This window comes from Dermacentor albipictus, chromosome 10 (genome assembly GCF_038994185.2).
Source record: "Dermacentor albipictus isolate Rhodes 1998 colony chromosome 10, USDA_Dalb.pri_finalv2, whole genome shotgun sequence".
Classification (NCBI taxonomy): domain Eukaryota; kingdom Metazoa; phylum Arthropoda; class Arachnida; order Ixodida; family Ixodidae; genus Dermacentor; species Dermacentor albipictus.
The window spans coordinates 1,696,639-1,719,395 of record NC_091830.1 but is presented as its reverse complement, the minus strand read 5'-3'; the positions used below and the strand labels follow the sequence as shown (position 1 = coordinate 1,719,395).

Sequence of the window (22,757 nt, the reverse complement as noted above, 5' to 3'; positions counted from 1 at the left end):
CTACCTGTGAGAAACAGCTTATTTCATTTCTCTTTTGCGGGTTTACGTGTCCTTATGGCGAATTGTGGACGTTATTCATATTTGTACTAGTAAAGGTACCCTCCCCCCCCCCTCATTTGCATTGAAAAGTTGCCATGGGGTGCCCCCCCCCCCTAAAAAAACTTGCCAATTAAGTGCCTGTTTAGGGCTTTACTATTATTTAAAATATTTTTCAAATTTAGGAAGTTCGAAAAAAGTAGAAGCACGAACCTTACAAATGAATAGCTCTCCGTCAAGAAATATATCGCGGTTCTGTAAACGGCATCCATTAGACCACTCAAAGCGGACAAATGGTGTATGTCAAGTTATATATTACATGAGTGTTACGTTGTGTACAAGGGTTTTGCAAGACCTGTATTTACACATTACTCATTTTTGAAGACTCATGTGCAACATATCAATTTTGTTCGCTTTAGATGTACTATGATATACAATTAGCAGAATTGTGGTATCGTTTTTCGTTGCTGAGATACAGAGTTGTGAACTCGATAGTTTCGTTGTATAAAAATTTGCGATTTTCGCCAATTTTTAGTAAAATATTGACTACTTAAATCAAAATTTTAAACCAACAGTTACTAGATTTTAGGTTTTTCTTTTGCCTGCTACAAACCTCGTCAAGTTTGGTTGCCGAGCAAAACGAATTCTTCTTTTACATGTATTTAGATAGGAGCACCCGAGCTAACGCTTCCTCTTAAGGACTAGTTCGCCCTGGATCGTGTCCGTATGTAGACACAAAACTCTCCATACATGGGCCGATCCCGGGCCGGGATCAGCAAGAATTATCCCGGTGTAATCTATAAGGTACCAGGCGCAGACGGCAGCTGCAGTTACATCGGCGAAACCGGCAACTTCACGAGAATTAAGATTAAAAGAGCACCAAAGGGACGTCTCCAACAAGAAAAAAAAAACCCTCGAATGCCCTTGCCGAACACGCCGATAATCTCAGTCACCGCATCGATTGGGAAAACGCTGGTATCATAGCTAAATAAAAGAATCCGATGACGCGACTCTTGTTAAAATATTTATTTATTCAAACTACGGACAACAGTATCAACAGGACTGATGAAAATGTGCCTGCCAACTGCACTCGTTCTCTACGTCACATTTTGGCATAAAAACGACTTGCGGCTCTTGCCCGCTTTTAGTGTGATCAAGGAACCCGTACGGGTCCCGAAACGTCTGTGTGTTATTTTCACCTTGACTTGGTCAGTGACCGCAATTTCTTCATCATCATGTTACCTGACTAGACGAACTTTCGTCGAACTCTTGTCTACATCACCACATACGACGACATCACATCTACGAGTAGGCGACTTAGCCCCTACCCCTCCTCACCCTCGTCTCACTTGCGAACAGGCTACTGCAGTCTGGCGTCAACTACAAACGCGCTCTTTATCTAATCCTTACATCCCTTCCCATGTGTATCCAGGCGACTATGAACCTCACTGCCCCTCGTGCAATGCAGCCGCCACTTTCGCCTATACGTGCTATGGGGATGTGAGGTCTTGCCTCCTCCCTCTCAGCTCTTGCCATCTCCCTCACCGGAAGCGTGGAACTGCGTCCTGCGATCAATCGACAGCCGCATCCAGGCCCCAACCATCCTACATGCCTAGGACGTTGCGGGCGGGTTCTGCCTGCCTGCCTCTTAACGGGTCATGTAGCCATTTCTGCCTTTGATGAATATTGTTGTTCTCTCTCTCTCTTGCCCGAGAAATATTTACAGTATTCACAAACCCTTGTCCCAGAAGGTGTTCCTTGCATGCAGCCAACTATCCCATTGTGTTCTGCTCATCAAACAAGGACCGTCGGCAACATACCGTTAGCCGCGAATTGCTCTTTCTTTGCATTCGTTCCCTTCGACGGGACCGTGTGTGTTTTTGTGAGCGCGCGCGCGGCGTGTATGTATGTGTTTGTTTGTTTGCGTGTGTGCAAACAAAAGGATACAACCAGGGGATTCTACTAGTAAGTACCTATGGGCTGAAACTTGGAGAATAACGAAGGAACTTGCGAAGCTAAGGGCCGTGGAACGAGTGACGGAACTTGGAGCGGTAGATGCAATGTCAAAATACAGTATGAAACGGCAGTCAAGAAAGTTAAAAATAAACATGGGTGGTTCATATTGAGCTTAAGCACAGTTGAGCTGTGCACGTCATGCCAGATTATTGATTAAAGGTAGCCGAATGAATGAAAGCCAGTCAATCGAGGGCACCACAGTGGATTGGAGCGTCAGATGAAGTCGGCGATGCATTCGTCTTTGTGATAGCTTTTCGCTTCGCTGTGCACTTACGTGTGATTCCTCGGTGAGGCTTTTAATATATCGGAGCCTCGCGCCGCAGGAATACACGAGGTCGTTGAAATGTTTTGCCAAAACTGAGCTGCGACTCCTTGTGCAGGCAGCGGCAGCGACGCCGCGTCCATCAGCACGACGGCCAAACGCGACGGCGACGACTACGTCCTCAACGGCACCAAGGCATTCATCAGCGGCTCCGGTGCGAGCCAAGTGTACGTGGTGATGTGCCGCACCGGTGGAGCGGGTCCGAAGGGAATCTCGGCCGTGGTCGTCGAGAAAGGCACGCCCGGCCTCAGCTTCGGCAAAAAGGAGAAGAAGCTTGGCTGGAACTCCCAGCCGACGCGCATGGTCATCTTCGAGGACTGCCGCGTGCCCGTGTCGCACCGGCTCGGCGAAGAAGGCCAGGGTTTCACCATCGCCATGGAAGGCCTCAACGGAGGGCGCATCAACATCGGTGCGTCGCCCCGATTCGCTCGCGCACAGGGCGCGACGGTGACGATGTGCTAGCCTGCACACTTGGTGCAGCCATACGCACTCATACACCGCTGGCTTAATGATCAAGTGGCCCCTACCACGTGCAGTACCTTCACGGGGCCTTTTAATATCATAATTTAGGGATACACGGTGCGGGGGCTGCAGACAGCGGGAAAAGAAATACGTGGATGAGACAAAGAGAAGCAATAGGTGCACTAAAAATCACTATTTATTCTGTGGTATGGTGCAATAAAGTAAGCCAAGGAAGCAGATTGAAGTTGGTTAGGTTGGGTTGATGGCAGGTAACTATCTAACAAAATGTAAGAAATAGAATCGCAGGAAAATGATACTGCCTAGTCGAAGAGGCAGTTCCACCAAAGCTGGTTAAATAAAGGCAACGCCTGAGTACCGACAGAAGCATGTGTGCGCGCTCGTTAGCATGTCTATAATCCTGCTTTCTTTTCGTTTATCTGTCCTTTGTTTTACGTGCAGCCGATTTAAATAGTATAAATAATGTATTTCTCTGGCGCACTTATGGCGCTACGCCATCAACTGTCATTTGCGAGGCAACAATCGCGTGTTGTGTGTTGTTGTTGTTGTTGCCCTGAGTGGCCGTGGCACATACCCACAGTGGGGGATTGGCCAAGAATCGGGTGGTTTAATTAGGAGCATAAAAATAATAATGATAACACTTGCGGTTGTCCGAAATTATGAACCAGCCAGCCTGAGTGGCTTCACTTCGCACACTTTTGAACTGATGTCATGACTCGCGTCCGGAAATCAGTGCTTGAAGTTCGATCAATGTTATGCGAGACGTTGCTCCGACACTTCTTTTTTATGAGTCAGTCCCACATAAAATAACCAAGTACTCTATGTGATGTGCCACGAGCATCCCTTAAACGAGGAATGACCTTGTCTGGAAACGTTTACGTGAGGATATATACGGTGTTTCTTTTAGCTGCACCGAAATTTTAAAAATTGCCTGTTGCAGATAGCACAATTGTAATCCTTGAGCTACAGTACTCCAAGAGGCGGTTATTACTTCTACGAGAAATTAATATACTTAGCTATATAGTTAGCATAATTAAACTAATTACTTTGAAATTAATCACATTACGGAAATATTTCGATCTACGAATTGTACTCAGTGAATTAGCGAGGCACATACACTTACAACGAATTCTGAGTATGTAACGCGTTTCGAGATATGAAGCGTCAAGCTTGCGGGAAAAATGTACTGTTGCTCCACTTACATTTTTTTTAAGAAAACGCTCTTTTAAGCATTGAAGCACAAAAGTAACTGAAACGCCAATGCATTTTGTCTGGCACTTTGAAAAATAATACCTCGAAACTGGCGTAATCCTGAGAATTCGTTCTATATCGATATGCCTTGCGTGCATACTCACTAGGTAGAAATTGTACATTAACGTACGTGCCAAAAGTAATGAATTTATAAGTTAATTAGCGTAAGTATGTTGATTATTCTAATAAGAATTTCGATTGTGTCGTATAATTATAGGGCCACCTCTTGGAGTAATTTAGACCAAAAGTTAGAACTGTGCTGTCTGCCACAGGCGATATTTAATAGAATTTTGGGGCGGTTAAAAAGAGCATCCCGTATAGCGAGTGACGCTGAGGCCGAAGCGGCTGGGCGGTGTCTGCACCGGCAACTGGCGTCCCGCCTGCGCCGAGTGTGCCTTCTCCGCAGAAACACAAACGACAAGCAACTGTCGGTGGTCAAGCAGGCTGGGATGCACTGCGGGACAAAAAAAAAAATACAAGTGAATACACGCATGCGCTTGGTGCGCTCGCCGAGGAATCATAAGCAAGGTCGATCCAAAAGGTCGCCAAGCTTCGGGCGAAAGGCGGTTCAGATACAGTTGTCACCGGCATCAGCAAGGGTAGTTATGGGAGCAGCGATTGAAGCGCTACTGTGTAAGGAGGGCACATTGTGAAAGAAAAAAAAAGTGGGGGTGCTTCTAATTTTATGGACCGCTGTGTAAGTTCTGAAGGCTATGTGCCACGCATTGAATACTTCTTTTCGAGGCTACTGTACGCGCCCGGGGTTCGTGCTTTTTGGCAAAATCTGCGCCCCGTACTATTTTGTGGCGACTGCACCTGTTACGGCCCCGCAGCCGTTATGTAACTTCTAACAATCCATTTTACACCATGAAAAAAAAAATAAGAAAGAAACTTCGAAGGACATTAAACAACGACTAAATTAGAGCGTCGCTTGTCGGATGACTCACATATTGCCCGACAGGAATTGGTAGTGCATACTGTTCGAGCAGTGCATCTGCGTGGTTGCGCTGCTAAGTACGAAGCCATCACGGATCTTGGCCACTAACATCGGTTTCCTTGTTCTCCAGGCGCAATGTCCGTTTCGTGAATACGTGTCCCTGCGCCTGCGCCTGCGCAGCGCAGCCATAGGCCGTAACCCGCACTGCTCCTGAATGTCGCATGAAAATCTCTGCCAGACGTGCTTTCACGGTCATAGCGGTCGTGGAAGTTGGGCAACCAGCCCATTTCCTAGTCGAACTAGCGGGCTGCATTTGAAGCCCCTCATTCGCGGTGGGTCGCATTAGCCTGTTGCGGGCATTGTATATAAGGTAGACAGTTCGACCTGCCTTGCAAAATAGCTTTCAAACAATGCTCACAAAGGGTCGCATGAAGCAAATGTGCATTTGCGGTACGATTCGTATGTCATCTACAGTAATGAAGGCGTACACAAAGATTTAGTGACGCCATCCTTTAAGGTACAGCGCATCTTAAATTTCAGTTTTTCTCTTGTACCCCAATGCCCTGGGAGGCGCGGTTCAGGACCACTTCCCACGCCTAGTCAAAGTTGAGGATAGCAAGCTCGTGGTCGTCGTTGGCGTTGTGATTTTTTTTTTCATTTCCAGTGGCTCATTTGTCGCTCTGTGAGTTCCAAACGTATCGCCCAAGACCGGGCCTAAGCACAACATATATTGAAACGTGTCTATACTGTAGTGAACAAACACAGTGCAATTCACGGCACTGCAGAATTTACCAGCGAAAGCATGTCAGCATTGCTCGCACGCACCTAATTCCGTTTCCCTTAAGACATTCGTCCAGCAATGCTGGGAGCCTAATTGTGCCGTCCTGTTGCAGCCTCTTGTTCGGTGGGAGCCGCCGCTGCAAGCATCGGCATCGTCACAGAGCACATGAAGGTTCGGAAGCAGTTCGGAAGCCCTCTGGCATCTTACCAGGTACGGTTAATCTCAGTGAGACTCAAATTCAATCATCTACAAACACACCCTAATTAGATGCAAACTTTATTTACTGAATGAGGTCACCGCGTACCAAATTACCTCTGTGCTTCTGTGCTGAACGTTTCGTTCTCGCAAGCGATTCATCTACGTTTCAAATTCTAATTTTCCAGGCATTGTAATGTTTGGGGTCGGGCATAAAATAGCAGCTGGCCCATGCCGTCGTCCAACTTATCCACGCTGAGGACGTTGTTCAAGGGAGAGACTTGTTCTCATCGAGAACGAGGAATATGGGATTTATTTAGAGTATCTACAGGAGAACGTTACAGTTCATCAGTCTAACAGGACTGAAAGAGGAATGCACCCTGAGGAGCCGCCAACGGCTCCTTAAGTACACTCTGTCCTCCCTAGATCGCTAGGTGAGGAGAAAACGCCCGTTCGACCAAACGGAGCGTCCAAAGTGATCGTAGCCGACCCTACTTTCTGGGGGAGGGTTTACGCACTCACTTCCGCACAGGTTTCAGTACTGACCACACCGAGGTGAGGGGGTTTTCGCAGATACGGGTCCTGCCCCGAGCAGGTGCCTCTTCAGCCCAGTGTTGACCTTGCAGACAATGGCCACAGCGTCTGTCCATGACTTCTAAGCCCCGTGAGACGGCCGCAAGATAACTTCTCCCAGGAGTTCCGCCGTTTCAAACAACAAAGTAGCCTTGGCGGCCACGGCATATCCACTAACAATACTTGGTCCGCCGACCGCATTTAGACATAGCGGCGCCGAGGGGTGTTGATGCGGCACATCGTCGCCCCTACAAAGCGAGTCGCCGAAGCAGGTGGGGAAGGGTTCCCAGGTCTCTTCTGGGAAGCTCGCCACCCCCGCAGTAGCAGCTGGATGGGAAATTTTTGTAGGTAGGTACCCTTGCAGGCCGTTCGTAACAGCTCCTCCATGGGCGGGAAAATCTCGACTGGCCAGTGCTGATAACCGCTGGGCAGGAAGAGAATGGCTGATGACAAGGGGGGGTGCCTTGGCTTGCAGCAACCAGCTGTGAAATGATGACACCACCAGAAAACATGAAACAATGACAGGCAACTGCAAACCAAACGTCACAACACGGCTCGGCGCCGAGATGACGTATCTTGGATCTCACTTTAGACCCGCTCGGCTTCACAGAAAACATAAGTCCAGAAACAAAAAAATGCTGCATTTCGCTACGCCAATTTTTAAGCAATTTCGTGCTAACAAATTGAGCAATCATGGATGGAGTCCTGCTAAATTTAGGTGGGGTCCTTAAACGCAGAATTCCAACTAGCCTGCTCAAACCATCCGCATTGCTATGCAACTTTCCCTTCTTATATCTAACGGAGAAGTTGTACTGTTGGAGAGTGAGGCTCCATCGGAGCCAGCGGCCATTTTTGTGTGACATTTGATTGAGCCACGTCAGAGGAGAGTGGTCGGTCTCGAATATGAACCTCGCTCCGTACAAGTAACACGACCACTTCTGGGCTGCCCAAACTAAACAAGCACATTCTTTCTCTGAAGCGCTGTAGGCTTCCTCTCTTACAGTTAGTTTACGGCCGGCATAGAGAATAGGATGTTCCTCATTATCGTCGCCGACCGGACTAAGCATCACGCCAATACCTCGGTCGCTTGCGTCGCCCTGAACTATGAATTCCTTTGTGTATTTGAACGAAAAAACCAGTCAAAAACACAAAGGACAAGAGAAGAAGTTCACGACACAACGACTGCAAAAAGTATGTACCAACTGGCCCAGATTTCAACCCTTCTGCAAAGTTGTGTCGTGAACTTCTTCTCTTGTCCTTTGTGTTTTTGACTGGTTTTTTCGTTCAAGTATGTACCAACTGGCCCAGATTTCAACCCTTCTGCAAACCAGTCGTTGTGTCGTGAACTTCTTCTCTTGTCCTTTGTGTTTTTGACTGGTTTTTTCGTTCAAGTATGTACCAACTGGCCCAGATTTCAATCCTTTGTGTAGTCTGGTGCGCGAAGCACAGGACGAGAAACCAATAGCGTTGCAAACCTTGACAAGCGTTATCTTTGTCCTTACCTGAGTGCACGTAACTCGGTGCTCCCTTTCGGAGGGCGTCCGTTAAAGGACTTGCCATTTGCGAGTAATTCGGAATGTACCGTTGATAGTACCCCACAAGACCGAAAAATGAACGAATGTCTGTTTTCTTGCGCGGCTGTGAAAAATCTCCAATCGTAGCTACTTTCAGCTCGGCTGGCCGTCTCGTGCCCTGACCGACAACATGGCCCAGATAATTAACCTGCGAACAGCAAAACCTACACTTGCCCGCCTTCATCGTTAAGCCGGCTTCCCTCAACCATGAGAACACCTGTTTGAGGTGCGATACGTGCTGTTCCCAGCTGTCCGAAAAAATTGCTACATCATCAAGATATGGCAAGGCGAACTCCTGCAAATCATTTAGGACAATATCCATTAACTTAGAGAAGCTAAACGGCGCGTTATTCAGCACGAAGCTGAGGGCGAGAGGGCGATAAGTGCTTACAGGTGACATAAATGCGGCATAGCGGCTGGCACTTTCTGAAAGGGGAACTTGCCAGTATCCCCGCATGAAATCTATAGTTGAAATGTATTTAGCAGCGCTAACTCTTTCAATTCGTTCCTTAATGTTGGGTATCGGGTACAGTTGATGCCTAGTTATGGCATTTAACTTCCTGTAATCGATACACGGACGAGGGTCCTTATTAGGGGTTTCTACAAGTATTAGCGGCGACGTGTAGTCACTCTCAGCGGGCTTCATAACTCCCAACTCTAGCGTGCGCTGTATCTCTGCCTCTATAATTTCTCTGTGTCGTGGAGACACCCTGTAAGGCTTCGATCTTACGGGTTCGGTTGATGTTAGCTCTATTTCATGTGTTATTAGTTTGGTTCTACCTGGCCGATCGCTGAATCTGTCGAGATATTCCCCTAACATCCCTTTTAGCTCATCTAGCTGCTCGGGTCTACGAGCGTGCGATGTTAGCGAATGTTTTACTACTTCTTCTAGGTTGATTTCATAGTTGGAGGTCGCCCTATACTCATTAAACTGGGTACTAGTGTCATCCTGCTCTTTGATGGTATAGTTAACGACTCCGCTCCGCTCTACATACGGCTTCATCAAATTGCAGTGGTATATCATCACCTCCTTCCTGCGATCGGGCATTTTCAGAGCATAGTTAGTATTTGAAAGTTTGTGCAACACTTTAACGGGCCCGTCCCAGTGAACTTCAACCTTGTTCTTTCTTGAAGGTTTGAGGATCATTACCTGGTCTCTGGAGTTAAACGTACGGACCTCGCATTCTTGTCGTAATAGTACTTTGCGTTCTTTTGAGCTACTTCCATGTTCTTGTCGACTAGTTCTTCGGTTGCACTTAGCCGTTCCAGCAGGTTTAGCACGTATTCTACCACTGTTGGACTCTCTCCTCTTTCCTAGCACATGTCTCTTAACATTGTGTATGGAGAACGGAGTGTCCTTTCATACACTAGTTCTGCTGGCAAGAGCCCTGTAGCCTCATGAGGAACCGTTTGCAAAGCAAACAAAGTGGCCGGAAGGCAATTCTCCCACTCCTCCTTGTGCTCGTAACAGAGCGCCCGCTAAACTCGCTTAAGCACTGAATGCGGACTGTCTGCACTATTTGACTGAGGGTGATAGACGAAACTGTGTATCAACTTTACCCCGCACTTTTGCAAGAATGTGGAAGTCAGTGCGCTGGTGAATACTGACCGTTGATCCGCCTGAATTCCGGCTGGAAACCCAACTCGTGCAAATATTGTCAGAAGCGCGTCTACTACTTCGGTGGAGCTGAGCTCTTTCAGAGGGATTGCTTCTGGAAACTTTGTAGCCGGACACAGCATGGTAAACAAGTACCTGTAGCCCGATTTTGTTTTTGGTAGAGGCCCTACCGTGTCTATCACACGTTGTCTGAAAGGTTCTGTTATTAAGGGCACTACCTTTAGTGGAGCCTTCCAAGTCTCTCCTGGGTTATCCGAGCGCTGGCAGGCGTCGCCAGCGCTCGGAAACAGGAAAAGCTTTGAAACAGCCAGGCCAGTAGTATTTTATAAGCAATCTTTCCTTTTATTTGTTTATGTCTAGATGGCCAGACCACCCATTACCATGACAGAGACTCAAAAGGTCCTCCCTGTACTTAGTAGGTACGACTAACTGATCTAGAATCCTACCCTTTCGATCTCTGTAGTGCCGATACAGCAATCCTCCTCTCTCTTGTATCGTCACGTTGCGCCTAGCAATGCGTTCTTTAGCTGTGTGATGTAGTTTAACTAAGCTGTCATCCTTTTTTGCTCGGCTGTCAGTGACTCTCTGTCCGCACGTAAGAGCTGATCAAAGTTCTTTGAAGCCTGTGATAGTACCGACCCTGTCTCGCTTGCTAGTGCGTGAGCTTGCTCTTTCTGCAGGCGTGAACTTTGACACCCTAGTGATACGCTCTCATTGAGCTGGTCGGCTGACAGTGTTTCCTGAACCGTTTTTCCCTCCCTCGAGCCTAGCTCGTATTCGGTTGCTGAAGTTACCTGTATTGCTACTTCCGCTGGAGCAGCTTTTGCATTTTCAGCTGAAAGTGACGTGATTTTACGAGCTTGGCCTGGCGTCAATGCATGTACTACGCCCACTCCCAGTTTAAGTCCTTTGTCACGGAGTAACTGATCCGACCGATTCGAAAAAATGTAAGGGTACTGCAGCGACAAGAATTTGAAAACTGCAGCTTCGGTCACTAGCTCCCCGAATGGTCCACTGATTTTGGCTTTGGCCATGGGCAGAGATGCGCTGTGTTCTTCTACAACCTGTTTAATCCATGCTACCTCTCCAGTGAAATCATCTACCGTCACGTAAGACGGATGGACAATGTCCATCGTGGCAGCACTGTCTCGCAGCACCCTGCATGATTTGTCATTAACTTGGAGGTAGTGAAGATATGCGCTTAAAAGTTCCATATTCTCGTCTTTTTCATCCACATAGGAGAAAACTATGCTAGGCTTTCCGCAGATTACAGCGATATGTCCGAGTTTGTGGCACTTATAGCAGCGGATCGGTCTTAAAGATTCGAATTTTCTTTTCTGCTTTTTTTGTACGGTTTCCCCGTTTGATTTCTCCTCGCTCTTTTCTGAGGGCTTTTCCTCCACGTCTACAGGCTCCGGTCGTTTAGTCTGTGAACCCTTTTTGAACGGAAATGGTTTCCGCGGTCCATTTCTACCGTCCCGATTTCCGTCCTCGGCGTTCAACTTTCTACGCGTTATGTACACTTCAGCCACTCTTTACGCAATGTTTACATTTCCTCTGTCTTGTACGCACAGCTTCACAGGTGGTGGGATGGTTTTGTAATGCTGCTCTAGATGCATGCATTCAATAAACGTGTCTGTGCTCTCGTACGCTTCCGCGCTTTTCAGCCACTCGGCTAGGTTTGCCTTTAAGCTATATGCAAACTCCGGGTATCCCTCGCTATCCTTCTTGCCTGTGCTTCTAAACCTTTGCCGAAAAGCTTCGGCTGAAAGGCGGTATTCTTCAGAAGACCAGCCTTGATCTTCGCATAATCATATGCATCTTCCGCGCTTAGTCTGGCGATTACTTCCGCAGCCTCACCCGTCAACATAGACGGCAACCGCTGTGACCATGCATGTACTCGGGCCGAAGTTTACCTCGCAAGTCCTTTCAAAATTTGCTAGGAACAAGCCTATGTCGTTCTCGACCTCAAATGTCTTTAACAGCCTGTTCATGCGGTATGATTATGCCTCACTTGATCGTCCCAGAGCCCCTTCACTTCCTTGAGACCACTCCAAACGTTTGCTTTCAAGTTCAAGTTGCATTTTTCCCAACTCACCATTTTTCTCGCGTTCCTCTCTGTCTCGTTCTTCTCTTTCCCTAAAAAGTTGTAACTCAATTTCAATGTCCTCCTCACTGGCTTCTTGGGAAATTAGCTGCAATAATTCCGATTTTAGCATTTCCTCGCGTACCTCTAGGCCCAGTTCCTCATCAACAATTCGTCTCTCAGCAGTGTCTTTAACGCCATGATTGCTGCTTTACTGCCTTGCATGGTCCTGCTCACTAAACCTACCTAGGAAAACACAACCTAGCTAACAGTCAACAATCCAGCTTCCCTACTGTTCTAAACAGAACAACTACAAAATGAAACCTAGAGAGTCAAAGCACGAACCAAGCACTCACCGCACACACAGCACCACGTCGCAAAGTCCGTCTCACCCCTGTCAGCTAGCTGTAATGTTTGGGGTCGGGCATGATATAGATGGTAGCTGGCCCATGCCGTCGCCCAACTTATCCACGCTGAGGACATTGTTGAAGGGAGAGACTTGTTCTCATCGAGAACGTGGAATATGGGATTTATTTAGAGTATCTACATGAGAACGTTACAGTTCATCAGTCTAACATGACTGAAAGAGAATTGCACCCTGAGGAGCCGCCAACGGCTCCTTAAGTACACTCTGTCCTCCCTAGATCGCTAGGTGAGGAAAAAATGCCCGTTCGACCAATTCGAACGGGCGTTTTTTCGTCCAAAGCGATCGTATACGACCCTACTTTCGTCCAAAGCGATCGTTTTGCGTCCAAAGTGATCGTATACGACCCTACTTTCAGGGGGAGGGTTCACGCACTCACTTCCGCACAGGTTTCACTGACCACACCGAGGTGAGATGGTTCTCGCGGACGCGGGTCCTGCCCCGAGCAGGCGCCTCTTCAGCCCATTGTTGACCCTACAGACAATGACCGCCGCGTCTGTCCATGACTTCCAAGCCCCGTGAGACGGCCGCAAGATATCTTATCCCAGGAGTTCCACCGCTTCAAACAACAAACAAGCCTTGGCGGCCACGGCAAATCCACTAACAATACTTGGTCCGCCGACCGCGTTTAGTCATAGCGGCGCCGAGGGGGTGTTGATGCGGTACATCGTCACCCCTACAAAGCGAGTCGCCGCACCACGCGGGGTAGAGTCCCCAGGTCGCTTGTGGGAAGCTCGCCAACCCTTCAGCAGCAGCTGGCTGGGAAAATGTTGTAGGTTGGTGTTCTTGCGGGCCGTTCGTAACAGCATGTACGTGATTACTCGCGACTGCGCCGACATTGGCGTCATCATCAACAACAAAAAAAAACCCTCGTTGTACAGACGGAAATACTTATAAATTCTTGCAGAATGCTACTGAATATATTTGATTAATCTGAGAATGCGTCAGTTAATTTCCTTTGCCTTTATCCTCTGGTAGCTTCAACACTAGTTAAGGAGGGAAGCTGCTTAAGGTCCGAAATCGTCGTCCCTCGATGATTCGAGTACACGGTGGCAGCGCGAAGGAAGATCCGTTGTCCGGTTAAGAGACGCTTTATTCAAATGCCAAGGCGTCTGTCCGAGTCCAAGCCCTAAACTAAGCCCTCCTTCACGTAACCAAAACGTGACTTTTAAACCCTCAGCTGCACACAAGAGTCAGAAACCAGCCAATCACACTTGTGAGTTCACCCCATTGCAACCAATAGCACAACCTTTGTGCCGCACACAGCATTGGTGGAAACAGTGGCACACTTTACAACACGCCGGGGGATAAGTTTGCGCAGACACGTGTCATCCTCCTGCCCCCGCGGTAGGCTCCGGGTATCCGCGTTGATGTCCTCCCCTTTTCTCCTGAAAGTGGCCGCTCCGCAAGCTGCGAGAAAGTTTCAACAAAACCGCGGCTTATTGACGGCATGTCTGCCAGACAGTGGGCTGCCCTGCCGGTGGCGATCGCACACAATCTCATCCATCGGTCGTAACCGGCTAAGAGGTCATAAAGATATCGCCGTTTTCACAAAGCATTCTCAGACGGCGTGCGCGGATGCAAAACATTGACACTCAAACCGGATGAGCAGTGTCGCGTCGCCCAATTTCCGTGACCGAGATGGTCGACGGGACATGTGGGAAGTGCATAGGCATTGGCGGTGGTGGTGACGTCAAGCACCCCCTACCTTTTAGTATGGTGACTATCTAGCCACCATACTTTTAGCTTCACGCCTGTCTCCGTGAACGCTCCCCTTCAGCTCGGACCGTCTTTCTTTTTGTTCCGAGCGAGGGTGCAGGTCTAGAGCCTCTTCTACAGCACGGCCACTAATCCGATTTCTTTCCACGCGTGAGTGTCTCCTGCGTACCCTCTTCGCGGAACCCACCCGCATCCTTCGTTTCTGATTATTGGTCGATACAGTAGCGTGTAGCTGCGCTGTGCTGTAGTCGCATAAACTGGGTCACGCAACAACAGCAGCAAGACCAACTCCCTAACCTCAACCTGATTGCGGCCTTACAATATCGCTAAACGACAGTTATTTACCCGTGGATTCGAAAACAGGTAAGGCGAATCCACTTGATAAATGCGGAAATGCACACCCTTCATCCAACTATCGCCATATTTTTCTTGCATCATTACCACGTAAAATATTCAAACATCTAATGATTTCCCGTTTCGCTGAATTCCTTGAATGGAATAATTATTTTGACCCCGCACAGCACGGTTTTCGGAAGTCCCTGTCATGTGAAACAGAAATGCTAATGTTCACTAACGACGACGTGCATGCTTTGTAACAGGTTATTTATTTTTAGATTTTCCTAAGGTGCTTGATAAGACGATTCAGCTGTTTATACTAAAGCTCGGTCATCTTAACATAGACCGACTGGTTCATCGCTTGGTCGTTAACTTCGTATTAATCAAACTCAGTATGTGTCCTTTAATAAAACCGGCTGGCCTCCAAGCCCTGTCGGCTCTGGAGTGCCTCGGCTCCCTTACTTGTACTTGAGATATTGTTTATCTATATAAACCACTTAAACGTATCTAGTCCTTTTCTAATTCTTTGCTATGCCGTATATGGGAATATAACTAACGACTCTGACATTATAGCCTGGCATATTGAGCTTCAATACATTAAAGGGACCCTGAAACGCTTTTGACGATTTTCTACAAACGTACTGAGTCGTTAGAGTAGGTCCTTCTGATCATTAATTGACACATCTAAGTGCTCTGCGTAAAGCGTGTAATTTATTATAAGGTTTTAAAAATGCACATCGCTGCCGATCGCAGCGCACTGCTCGGCGGAATTTTAAGCCGCCCCTACCCATATGACCGAAATCACCCATATGACGTCAGTGGGGCGAGCTACCCGATTGGCTGACCAGGGCGCGTGATCGATAATTTTTCCAACTTTATGGTAAACAAATGATCTTCGTAATAGTTGGAATGTTAGTTAATTTGTTTTTATAAAAAGAAAGTAGCATAAAGAGAATGCACAAGAACAATTTTTCAGTACACTTAAGCACTTCCGGCACATGCTTCGATAGCTCTCGCTTGGGGTCGACAGCCAAGCGGCTAGCGGAGAGGTTTCGCGAGGGCGGGGGCGGGCTCCAAAACCACCGTAAGTGGACGATGTGACTTTGCATCGTGACACAGGACCAGTGAAGGCGGAGCTTAGCCCCGCTCGCTCGGCGAACGAGTTGAGGAGGAAAAGCATGGCTGGGGAGGAGGGTAACTTCTAATCGCTTGTAGCTCCATTAATACGTAACGCTTCACTTAAATTGTGGTGCGAATGTTCTACTTAAGCTGTACCCTACGCGTCTACAAAATTTGTCCGAACCGTTTCAGGGGCCCTTTAACGTTTGGTGTAACAAATGGAACATAGAACTTAACATCACTAAATGCAAATCAATGAGAATCTCAACGAATAAATCTCCCTGCCCGGCTATACCGTACTAAATATCTACAACTTGATTTAGTGAACAAATGCAAATACCTGTGACATTACTCATGACTTCTCGTGGGAAACACATGTAGGACACATAACCTCAAGACTTAATCAGATGTCAGATACCTGAACCGTAATTTTTCTTTTACACCATGGTCACTGAAGAAGCAAGTTATTATGTTATATACAACCGGTTATTGAACATGCTTCTTCAATATCGGACTCCGGCCCCGTAAACCTAAATAATAAGTTAAAAAGCGTACAGAATTGTTCAGCTCGCTTCATTTGATCTAGTTACCTACAAGCCGCCAGCGTAAATAACGTAAAACTTATCCTGAGCATCGCCCTGCTCTGGGGTCTCCCGCCGTTGGATATGTAATCACAACGCGAGCTCCTTCAGTCGAGCTTAGTCGTACTTTCCCACTCCACTTTCTGCATGTGTAGATCATCCTTGTAAGATCACCACACTAAAACGGGCTCATGTACACTCCCATTTATTTTTCCGGAACCTTGCCGCGAGTGTAACCAACCGCGTGACGCATTAGCAAGCGACTGTCACCGATGCCGCATAGCGTTGAATAATGTTGTATGATGAATGTACATGCAATATCAAGGTACTCATTATATCTCTAACAGTGAACAAGGCTCCCATGTGGGAGCCGAGACGTCATTTGAATTTTTGCACTAAATGCATTTTATTTCTTGGTCGGTGTTCTTTTTTATTCATCACGTAGTATACAGGGTGTCCCAGCTATCATGCATTGCGTTTTTAAAGACTGACCATTCTACCCGAATATAACCAAGTGCATATTGTTCACATTCGAATAGAGTTGCCGCGAGTAATTTTGTTGATGCCATTCAATTTAATAATTAATTGCGATTAGCTCATATTTTAGCTAAATACTCGACTGTGAGTAATATTATAGCTAATATTACTCCACTGTGAACAATGTACTTGGTTTTCTTGGCCCGCTTTTTTTTTACAACATGATGCACGATAGCTGGGACACCCTGCACACAGTCCCATTCCACGAGCAGAGCACCGTCGTAGGTTCGTGGAAAGACGCAGTGTGTACTCACGGGATGTGCGTTGAGAGGGTGACACCTGATCTCGCAGCACAACCAATTCTGCCTGGCGAGGATGGCGACGAAGCTTCAGTCGGCGCGCCTCATCGTGCGCAAAGCAGCCGAGGCGATCGACGAGGACCGGCCAGAGAAGGTCACCTTGTGCTGCATGGCCAAGCTGCATGGCACGGAAGAGAGTTTCAAGGTGAGGGATGTTTCGGGCTGCACAGGTGTCCTTTGGTATCAATCGTCACTTCGGTGTCCTTTGATGCCGGCGTGAGCGCGCGTCTAGCCTGGCCGCGCTCGTGCCTGGAGGTCAATCTCCGGCGGGTGCGAAGGCCGAGTCGGGGCGAGATGGCGGTTGGCTGCGTATCCGTGGTCGTCGCGCCCGTCTAGCGCTGGAGGTCGTGTAAGCTCATGCTTCAGAGACACGTTGAATGGAGAGGCAGTGGAAGCGCTGGCCCCCGCGTTCTATTGCGCCAGGCGCAGTCCGAGTCTCTCCACCTCCACACTTTCCGCGCTTTTGCAGATGAAGCCCCACCGGTCTGCTCTTCCGGGGGGGGGGGGGGGGGGGGATTACCCTAACTCGCAGCGTATTCTGTAGCACTGCCCCCCACCTGTCTCTCCCTTCTCCCTTGGTCATCCGCCCCTCTACCCCATCGGCTACGTAGCTGCCACCATTTTACCGGCACAAGAGTATCCGGCGGAGTTCATCAACTCTGCCTTGAATGATAGCTCCTAGCGAGGCCTTGGAGACTCCACTGGCTCCATTATTGACTTTAGATAAAGCGTTCATCTTCAGGAATCTTTAAATGCTGTCGGCGTTCCACTCTTGAAGGCGAAGCTTAAGCGTCCTCCAAATTTTCAACTAATTAATGAACACTTACTAATAACCTTCTTAAGCAATTACTTTGCGGCACATATTGCAATTTGCGAATTGTAGCCGGTGCGTTTGCAAGACGTATCCACTTGAAATGAATTTCCAGCATTACACCTGTTTAGAGAGATTTTCCAATGTGTGGGACGAAATACATGGGCGTTCCAATTACTTTTGAGCGTCACTGCATAAAAGAGCGTTTTATTTAAAAAATAATGACTCGCCATCCCAGCTATGAAAAAGTGGACGTCCAGCGATGCTGTTGAAAACCACCACTGTTGATTGAGTGTGCAATGCTTTATGGCTTTACGGCTTTTTAACTTATATATACACGATGTTGTGCTGATCTATCCGAAGGCAATATTTATCATATATGCAGACGATACTAGTACGTTTATTTCATCGGCATGTTATACTAGCTTAATAAATAGCGTAAACGAGTTTCTCCAGAACATATCCACATCCATGGTCTCCAGAAAATTATCTAAAAATAAATTCCAATAAGACTAAAGCCGTAATTTTTATGCGAAAGGCACAAAGATTCCACAAAGCCACATTTTAGAGTTGACCAAGAGGAGCATAGAAATAGTCAATAAAATTAAAGTGTTAGGTACATACTTCTCTAGTACGCTACACTGGAATCGACATGTGGACACTGTAGTCCAAAAGCTTAGCCGTATCACAGGAATGCTAAACAAGAACAGATAGAGAGAGAATAAACATTTTTATTGGGTGAATGCAGCTATCGTCTACCAACATCCGTAAATATATTAATTTACCACTCATTATTTGCATCACACAATAATTATAAACACCTTGTGTTGGACACAATGACTGAATCGAAGCTCAGGAAAATACACTTACTACAGAAAAAGATCATACGTATCATAGCAAACGTGCCACATCGCAATCATTGTGAGCACGTCTTTAAACTCTACAACATATCCACAAGCCATTCGTATGTGGCACTCAAACTCAAACTCTGAAAACAGCGTATTTAATGAATTTGCTTGTCGGCAAAAAAATACAGCTACCTATATTAGCCGTCATGGAGAATATTGGTCTGTACCACCTTGAAGAACCAACTATGGCTTGCAAATGACGAAAAATAACCCAGACTGCTTAATTCCTTTTATGGTGCTGGCATTGACATCATTAACATAACATGGTCAGAACTGTTGTCACTTATCCGAACCTACTTCTAATTAATGAATCAAGCGTAATTTCTGTTTCACCTTTATTCACATATACGTGTTGTTAAATGTTTGTGATGACATAATTTTTGCTCATCCTATTCTTTCTTCTAATCATTCCAATATTAATCGAGCGCCATTTCTTTTCACCTTTAATTATGCATCGTGAAGTGTACGCAATTTTCAATTTTATTTACGTCTTGCCAAGTGTATGTAATATGGTGGTGTGTACTATCTGCATTGTTCTCACTTGCCATTATCCAATTTCATTGTTCCCCTATTAAAAATTCTCTTGAGTTCATTGATTATTGTACTTAACATTTATACGTAATGTTTCTGCATACAGTTGGTTGCGCGACTCACTGCCACCATGTAACACGGGGGCTAAGGGCACCTCAAGCTGCCTCAGTGCAGCTTTTATCTTAGCCCCCGCCATTGTATTTTTGGCAATGGAAACAAATAAAGAAAGGAAAGAAAGAAAGAGTAGTCATGGTAGTAATGCTATTTTAGAGTAATAGTATTAATGGGAGTACTAGTAGCTTCGACAGCATGTCGCCGCCCATTGCGGTAATGCAACATTTGAATACGTTGCTAGGCTGGTTACTTCATATACGAAAGGCTGGCGACGGCCGATCGCGTAGCAGGTATTTTTACCAGGAAACGAATGCGGCGAGCGCTACGTGCTTTGCATTGTTACCAGGAGCGCCGTATCATCAATTATGTGGTTCCGTTGCTTGTTTTGAGCTTCTTCTTTATTGAAACATATGCTGTTTTGTATGTTGTATGTGTGATTCCAAAGAATCTACGCACTGTTAGCTTCACTTAGCTGAGTGCTTGTAGCCTCTGCCTTACGGGGTTATGAGCCATTGCACTTTTTCCTTGCTTACGGGGCTATGAGCTACTGCTCTGCTCTGCACTGCCGTCGGGATCGGCGCACCATTGTTTTCTGTCGACTTTACGCCACAAAGAAATGCAGGGATCCCAGCCATAGACGGCTTCGCTGTAAAAGTAAGCGGATCAACAGTGCATTTTGACGACGTGTTTTATGGCGCTTATCTCCAAACTAGTGCCATCTTGGAAATTCATTCCAAGTGGACACAGTCTTGCAAACTCACCGGCTACAACTCGTTAATTGCTGTATGTGGCACATAGTAAATAATTAAAAGTTAATTATTGACTTTTTGTGAATTAGTTGAATATATGTTTTGATTTCTCGTGCAAGTAATGCCCGCCTCTCAGAATAATCCAGCTCAAGGACTAAAATTATGTTATCTGCAACAGGCGTTCTTTACATATTCCGAAGAAATAAAAAAAAAGATGTCGAATTTTCACCTGAAAGGTGAAGCAGTGGTTGCTATAGCAATTACTAGAAAACTATATAACGTAAGGATCATAGTTTTATCAGCCGTATAAACTTGTAAACATTCACTTGCTAACTAAATTGCGAGCGTGACACCAGGCTTGTCCCCGCAGGGGCGTCTGCGTCAGCAGGAGTTTGGTGTGTTGCGACACCACGTACCCGAGCACACGAGGGTTGGACCCTCCCGCTTATAACCGTGCGCGGCTTAGCCCTTCTCTGGGGAAAGGGGGATCCTGGGTGTTGAGCCGATGCTGGGTCTTTGGACCTTTAAGGCCCCCTGGCGGAAGCAACACACCCCTTTGGCCTCTGCTTCACATAGACGGCAACTCCAGGCTGACCCACCCGGGTCAGTCTGGAGTTGCCGTCTCTCTCTACCCCCATTTTCGTCTTTCTCTTCTACTTTAAATCTTTCCTGTCCCCTCATATTTTCCATTCACTTCGACTTTTCCTGGCGCCAAGGGTTAACCTGGTGTGGCTGTCCTACCTTGGGTATACCATATTGGCTTATAGTAACGGCATACTGCTGGCGCTGTGCAGACTTGTTTACATGCTCTGCCACGTCCCCCTGTTGGGCTGCGTGGTGCGTGGCAGACGCCGTTGCCGAACAACTCACTTTTTTCCATGGGATTCTCGAACCCGTTTCCACCTGATCGTGCCTCGGAAAGGGTACACACCGACGCAACCTCGCTCTATCTTGCCCAAAAACAAAGAAACGTCGCCGAAATTCCACGTCCTTCACTGTGAACAAACATCCACAAAAGCTAGAGCAATTTCACCATTCCTTGTGGCCAAGTGCCTAAAAGAGACCGTTGGAGCTGGTTATAAGGTAACAAAGATGGCAAGTGGGGAGTTGCTCCTCGAACTAAAAGACAAAGAACAATACAACAGACTCGCACACCTCGTAGCCTTTGGTAACATTCCTATTTCTGTGAGCACACACCGAACTATGAACACAGTCAAAGGCGTAGAATCAGATGAAGATTTATTGGCATTGAATGATGAACTCCTGGATGGATGGAAGGACCAAGGTGTAATCCATGTGCAGCGCATCAAAATTAGACGGAATGACAACGAAATCCCAACGAAGCATTTAGTACTCAGTTTCAGTTCAACTACTTTACCCGAGTCTCTTGAAACCGGCTACGTAAAACTTCATGTTCGACCCTACATTCCTAACCCGCGACGTTGTTTCAAATGTCAGAGATTTGGTCACGCATCCCAGAGCTGCCGAGGGCAGCTTATGTGCGCAAAGTGCGGCACAACCGGACACTCTGCTGATGACTTCAATAATGATGAGGTACATTGTGTGAACTGCGACGGCAGTCACCCTGCGTACTCCAGAGCTTGTCCAGCCTGGAAGAAAGAAAAGGAAATAATCACTGTAAAATTTAAGGAGAACATAACATTCCGTGAAGTACGACAAAGGGTCTCCTCGTTATTTTCACTAAAAACATCTTTCGCTGAAGTGGTGCAACGGGGGGCGGCACCACAACGGCTTCTGGCGGCAGCCCGGACCACGTATAGCGTGCCGAGGCTAACGCCACCCGCCCCTACGGTGGGAGCAGCCAACGCTACCCTGCCATCTCTCAAAGTGTCCACACAAGTTGCCTCTTCAAGCTCCGGCAGCAGCCAGGGCACTGCAGAGGCCACAGGGGTCCTGTCGACCTCCGGCCCGGTGGGGACGAATACTTCGTCGCTTGAGATGAAGTCTACGCGACGCACACATCTCTCTCTGGAGCGGGTGTCCAGAGCCTCGCAAGAGGCTATGGAGAGACCGGAGAGACTAGAGGATGCTGTCGCATCATTTGGCGGTGTAGCCATCATTGCTGATAGAAGTATAGCATGTCGGCATTCCAAGCTCCAAACGGCCCTTGAGGCAGTGGCCATTCGAGCCGTACATTTAAATAAACTCACAACCATTTGCTCCTTGTATATACCACCACATTATCACCTTCACAGACGCGACATAGAATCATTCATAGATGAGCTCCCGGAGCCCTATCGTATTCTTGGTGATTTTAATGCACATAGTAGATTGTGGAGCGATTCACGCTGTGATTCGCGAGGGCGTGTTATTGAACAGCTGCTTTTTTTTTCTGGAGCATGTATCTTGAATACAAAGGAGCCCACGTATTATAACCTGGCTAGGAAGTCATATTCTGCCATAGAGCTTAGCATTTTATCGCCGACGCTTTTACCTTATTTTAAATGGAGTGCGCTTAATAACCCGTATGGGAGGGACCACTTCCCAATAATCTTATGTACGACGGAACAAGATCAACTTCTGCCGCAGGCTCCTCGGTGGAAGGTTGACTCAGCCGATTGGGAACGGTACCGAACTCTTACTCACATGACGTGGACTGAGATGTCCGGTGTAACCATAGATGATGCTGTCATATATTTTACAGCTTTTATACTTAATGCCGCCTCTAAGTGTATTATTCAAGCGAGTGGCACTGGTTCCTAGCGGCGTGTTCCCTGGTGGAACGATGCATGTAGGCAA

General features: G+C 47.1%; 1 protein-coding gene across 2 annotated transcripts in view; it reads left to right on the top strand.

The window, feature by feature from the left end:
* Nucleotides 1–22,757, top strand: part of LOC135911968 (isobutyryl-CoA dehydrogenase, mitochondrial-like) — a 105,215-nt gene that overhangs the window by 55,370 nt on the left and 27,088 nt on the right. For both annotated transcript variants that reach the window (XM_065444350.1, XM_065444349.2), the window contains exons 5-7: nucleotides 2,433–2,783; nucleotides 5,936–6,033; nucleotides 16,877–17,029. In XM_065444350.1, coding sequence (XP_065300422.1) covers nucleotides 2,433–2,783; nucleotides 5,936–6,033; nucleotides 16,877–17,029 — 602 coding nt within the window. The remainder of the gene's footprint in view (nucleotides 1–2,432; nucleotides 2,784–5,935; nucleotides 6,034–16,876; nucleotides 17,030–22,757) is intronic.